This window comes from Stigmatopora argus, chromosome 6 (genome assembly GCF_051989625.1).
Source record: "Stigmatopora argus isolate UIUO_Sarg chromosome 6, RoL_Sarg_1.0, whole genome shotgun sequence".
Taxonomy (NCBI): domain Eukaryota; kingdom Metazoa; phylum Chordata; class Actinopteri; order Syngnathiformes; family Syngnathidae; genus Stigmatopora; species Stigmatopora argus.
This window is the reverse complement of record NC_135392.1, coordinates 19571501-19577500: the sequence shown is the minus strand read 5'-3', so window position 1 is coordinate 19577500 and position 6000 is coordinate 19571501. Positions and strand designations below refer to the sequence as shown.

At 44.2% G+C, this 6000-nt stretch overlaps 1 protein-coding gene across 7 annotated transcripts in view; it reads right to left on the bottom strand.

Moving 5' to 3' along the window:
- The window catches only part of plxnb1b (plexin b1b), a 219861-nt gene that overhangs the window by 112903 nt on the left and 100958 nt on the right, over positions 1 to 6000 (bottom strand). For all 7 annotated transcript variants that reach the window (XM_077602784.1, XM_077602785.1, XM_077602786.1 and 4 more), the window contains 2 exons: positions 535 to 628; positions 277 to 443 (listed from right to left, as the gene is read on the bottom strand). In XM_077602784.1, coding sequence (XP_077458910.1) covers positions 277 to 443; positions 535 to 628 — 261 coding nt within the window. The remainder of the gene's footprint in view (positions 1 to 276; positions 444 to 534; positions 629 to 6000) is intronic.

Genomic DNA, 6000 nt, shown 5'->3' with positions numbered 1-6000 from the left:
CATAACATACGGTAGCCTAGTGTCATGCTAGCGCCTTTTCAAATGAGGCGCCCTTTGTATTGACTAAAAATATAAAATATACCCGCTACTGAGACTGCGCCCTATCAGACGGTGCGTTTTATATGTGTGAAGATACGGCATATTATCCGTGCTGGATCAGTTGGAACATGAACACCCACCACACACTGGGCCCTTTGTGGAATAGTTTGGACACTCGTGGGTTAGACCATAATTTTTAGAAGACAATTCGTTAAATGGAGAAAGAAAAATACTCACAGAATGGATGACCGGAGCAGGACATGTCTCCTGTACTCGATCACCACATGAGCCAGAATATAAACAACTGGGATGTGCACCTCCACACCACACACAACCATATTTGTGCTCGGCTGTGTGGCAGCGACTACAGTCGGAGCGTCCCACCGAGCAGTTGTACAAAGTCACTGAAGATTCACACAAAGAGGCAGCATAATTGATTAATTTTCAAAAAGTTAATAATGTAAAGAGACTTAAAGTAAAAGGAAAATAAATTACCATAAAGATTAGGAGAGCTGTCAACGTGAAATGTGCCCCTCCTTTTGACGTATACCATAGCATGATATTCTTCCACAGGAGCAGAATATGTGTACTACAATAGAAACATGGTTTTAAACAGAAAACAGGTTTCAAACATAAAGGGTAAGGCTGGAGATTAGTTCTGGTCCGTAAAAACACCTTAAACAGAACACTGAAGCAAAAAGTTTTTTCTTCATTTTAATTATGAAAATGGTTTATATGTTGTTATTCAGTTTGAACACCCAGGTTCCGTATTTTCACGCCTATAAGGCGCGCATAAAAGTCAAACATTTTCTCCAAAATAGACAGGGCGCCTTATAATGCAGAGCGCCCTTTGTGAGCGGCGCCGAGCGGGAGCGCTCGCGGGGGCACCGGGCGCCGCCGAGCGGGAGCGCTCGCGGCGGCCGAGCGCCGCCGGGCGCCGCCGAGCGAGCGAGACTGGTTACGTGACGTATATGTCAAGCGACCAGATGGATTTTTTCACGGCTCGCCGTCTGTTTTGATTTGCGACTTCATGCGCCCCCTGGTCGGTCTAAACTCCAGTTTTGTGTTTATACTCACACAGGAGGGAATTGTAAGATTATATCAGTTTTTGTGAGTATAAAAGCATCGTTCTCATACAAATTGTGAATGGCTGACATGTCAGTATAAAAACTCAACAGTCTGACTGAATAATCAATCTTAGTCTTGTGATTGGGTTGACATGTCAGCACAAACAATCAACTGTCCGACACTGATCAATTACTTTTTGCCCTGCAAATGACTGAAACGTATCTGTTCAAAGTCCTGCTGACAACTGTCAGTTTTGCCTGTATATAAGACTCACTCACTGGTCATTCAGTGAGAGCTGCAAGGACAACAGACTGTGAGCGATCACGCTGTTTGAGCTCTCCCCATTTCTGCAGTCCGGTAATAAACGTATTTCCTTTAAATTGATCTTGCTTTTTCTTAACCTGTTCCTGAAGTTGTATTTTCAGATCTATCATATTTGGTGCCGATACCCCGGACCCAACACGCCAACAATTGCCAGAGCGGTGACGGAGCATGACGAAGGGCAAATTAAGACTGTCGACAGCATCCTCCATTCCTCCATTGAAAGGGTAAACCCGACGGCTGTTCCCTCGCCGCTCCGGTGATCTGGTGACGGGTTCCCTGAACTAGGGCAGGTTCGGAACGAGAAAGATCGTGAGTTCACCCTTTGATTTCTGTCTCCGTGAAGTGTGATAATTTGAATGAGTATTATCACTGCGGTAGTGAATGTTCGAGGTCTAGACCGACGTAGGTAGAACATGAATGTTTGTGGCCTGGACCGACGTAGGTAGAATATGAATGTTCGAGGTCTGGACCGACGTAGGTAGAACGTAACTGTTCGTGGTCTGGACCGACGTAGGTAGAACATGAATGTTCGAGGTCTGGGCCGACGTAGGTAGAACATGAATGTTTGTGGTCTAGACCAACGTAGGTAGAACATGAATAGAGTCTGGGACTCCGCTAAGAGATAAAGTCAGGGACTTATGGTCTTGGTGTGTTCAGAAATATTGGGTGAATCACGAAGTATTGAGATCAATTTGGTAAATTTAGAATATAATTGTTGTTTAAACTATTACGTAAGTGATTAATATGGGTCGGAAAGCGACAACAAGGGAGATGGGTTTGTTGCCGGACTGCAGAATGGAGATCGGAGGGTTGCCAGATGTGGGGTATTTGCGGATGCGTACTGTGAGGGGTTGCCTGTGTCTGCCGCGATGGGTGGAGAGGCATGGTTTCTGTCCCAATTTGAAGGATATGGAAGGTTTGATGAGCGTAGAAGGGGAATTGTTGAAGAAAATAGTTTTGTAGGGGAATAGAAAAGAAAGTGTGGGAAAAGCAGATGGTGTGCAGAGAGTTGACTTGAGGAGAGTAGAGTGGAGTTAAAATATTTTGTGTGCAAAGTGTTGCTGCAGAAACTGGCTCTCATCTTAAGTACACATTGTCTCCTTGGTGGGGTTGAGATGAGTCAATAGGAATTCAATAGGAATTCAGCCAGTAAATTTAGCTATCCTTGAGTGGTTAGCAATATAGGGGTGATTTGCGAATTAGACCTTAAGTATTACGTTTTAAGAATTATTTGGATGTTAATGATATCAAACACGAAAATAACAATGCATAAATGGCATTCATCCAAAGTATTAAGTAAATTGTACCTGGCTGGTTTAGATAAAATAATTCATTTAGGATAGGCATGATTTCCCTAGGACGGAAGAGGCATGGAATGTTTTTCAGTGCACAAAAAACATTCCTTGTTTTGCCCTGAGCAGGCGAAATATGCTTTGGCGTGGGTCATATTAATGACTATTAGAATATTAATGATATACGGATTGCATAAGCATCGAACAATTGATGTCAACCAAATGACATTGACCTATTTCCTTTGGGTGATGAAAAAATTGCAGACCATTGATGTCTGATTATGAGTGTGAGCGTGAATGGTTGTTTGTCTTTTTGTGTTTTTGATTGGCCGACCACCGAGATATAATTAATCGGTTAGATATCAAGGTGGAAAAGGATTTAGAAAAAAAAAACAGCAGTACTCCAAACGTGAAACTTGTAGTGGAGAAACAAATCTGCTATGCGAAATTTAGGAGCACTGAGAAAAACTAAAAACAAAGACAGTGCATGATACGAAATTCCAAAGTACTATGGATTTATAGTGATAATGGCATCTAAATTGTGTTAACAGAATAATTGACTGAATTGACAAAAGGTTCCATATTTCGTTATGAAATCATTGCGCCTACATAACGAGGTCAACCGGACAAAAAAATATGGACATCCTATTTAGTAGACCGTACCAAACACCATTATTCACTACACGATTGGAACTGGATGATGAGGTTAATCTGGCTATCTGCATAAAAAAAATCTTAAAGGAAACACATTGAATTTGGGTTAGCAGAAGGAGACTGTGCTTCTCAACAGGAAACGGACCAACAGTGGTGCCAGGAGCCTGGGTCCTCAACCTACAGTATAAAGAAGAAGCACTAGCACGACCGAAAGTGGGACCGTCCATAACAAGTGTTGCTGACCAACCAGCAGCCAATGGATCCCCAGTCAAACATGCAGAGCTTTTCACAGAACTCCTGAAAGCGGTACAGCTACCAATGAAGCTGGCTATCTGCAAATGTAAAGCACACGACTGGAAAAGACCCCGTCTCATTGGGGAACAAGCGAGCAGACAAAGCAGACAAAGAAGCTGCAAACTCTGCAAACATCTAGACGGCAATGTCCACGGTGGAAAGACACAGCCCAATCCCTGCCGAAAGCCTAAAAGACATGCAAAATAAACGACCAGAAAAAGAACAACTACAATGGGAAACAGAAGGAGCCACTCAACACAAGAACGGCCTCTATGCAAACAAGCCATGCGTCCCACGATCATTGTTTGAAGTGATTGCCAAATTGAGCCATGGCAGGAGCCATGTCTCAACAGGAGGGATGATAAGTATAGTACAACAAACAATGCATGTTCCTAGAGATCTCCAAACCTACTTTAAAATTTTTGAAGAAACTGTCTCACCTTCTGTAGACACAACTCTCAAGGCAATGAACGACCCAAGCTCGGAACAAGGCAAACAGGAACATATCCCTTTGAGGTTCTGAACATGGATTTCATCGAACTGAACCAAAGTGGCACATACAAGTACTGTCTTGTGATTATTTACACACTTACCAAGTGGGTTGATATATGCCCATCAAAGCAAGCTGACGCCATGGCAGTCGCAAAAACCATATGCAAAAGGATCATTCCAAGCCATGGAATACCACGAGTCATTTGAAGTGATGGTGGTGCTCGCTTCGTGAGCCACATAATCCCAGCTATGGGACGGCATTTTGGAATCGACCTGAGGTATCATTGCGCCTGCCGCCCCCAAAGTGCTGGACTCGTTGAAAGAACCAATGGAACAGTAAGACTCAGACTGGTGGTGGAGGAGACAGGAGAAAGAGATTCTCTCACTCTGTGGTTATGCAAAATGTTCCAGGAAAGGACTGTGATAAATGCAAATGATCTGCCAACATCTTCTCTGTCTCCCACACAGGAGGTCCTGTCCCCAGGCGATCTGGTACTCGTCAAGGTGATAAAAAGAAAGTGCTGGTCATCTCCACGTTGGGACAGGATCTCACCGTGTGATTTTGACGACTAACTTCACCAAGTTGGCCACCATCGTCAAAGCTGATGAACGAGTGTTGGAGCTCACGACCATGATCCAGTGTGGGGTTCGGATGTCCCCCTCGAACACAAACACCTCCAAAATCCTGATAGCTCTGTTCCACTGGGTAGGAACAGCAAGGAACGTCCTGCGTCTGGAGACCATTGACTGCAGGTTCCGGGCCTGTGTCAGCGCGTCAGTCTGGCTGCAGCAAGGCCGAGAGGCCCTAGCCGCCATGGCCCAGGTGATTGTCCAGGACCGCCTTGCTCTTGACGGAGTGGACACTCAGCGGGGAGGTGTGTGTGCCGTGATGGGAGACTCATGCTGCACCTTCATCCATGTCAATGCATCCTACTCAGTCCATGATGCCCTTCAAACAATGAAGAACATACAGAACGCTATGACCAAATATCCGGTTCCAGAACAAGGATGGCTTGACTGGTTCTTCTCGGGCTCATGGACACAGACTCTTTTGAAAGCCCTAGTACTTTTCGTGACTGTTATTGGTGCTTCTCAGCTTTGATCAAATGTACCATTAATGCCACAGTCGAACGTACCATGATTGTTGAAACCCAGCTAATGCTGACTCGTATACACATGCAACAATCCATATCCCAATCTGACCCTGATGTTGTGCTACTGTCTGACACTGATTAATATGTCTTTCCTATTCTGAGACACCAGGCCATGACGCGATCATTCCAAACGGGAGGTAAAGGGAGGAATTCTCCCTCAACTACACAAGGGTTTTTCGCCCCCTGGTCGGTCTAAACTCCAGTTTTGTGTTTATACTCACACAGGAGGGAATTGTAAGATTATATCAGTTTTTGTGAGTATAAAAGCATCGTTCTCATACAAATTGTGAATGGCTGACATGTCAGCATAAAAACTCAACAGTCTGACTGAATAATCAATCTTAGTCTTGTGATTGGGTTGACATGTCAGCACAAACACTCAACTGTCCGACACTGATCAATTACTTTTTGCCCTGCAAATGACTGAAACGTATCTGTTCAAAGTCCTGCTGACAACTGTCAGTTTTGCCTGTATATAAGACTCACTCACTGGTCATTCAGTGAGAGCTGCAAGGACAACAGACTGTGAGCGATCACGCTGTTTGAGCTCTCCCCATTTCTGCAGTCCGGTAATAAACTTATTTCCTTTAAATTGATCTTGCTTTTTCTTAACCTGTTCCTGAAGTTGTATTTTCAGATCTATCACCGTCATTCCCGGAGGCTTGACCAAATAATTACAGCCG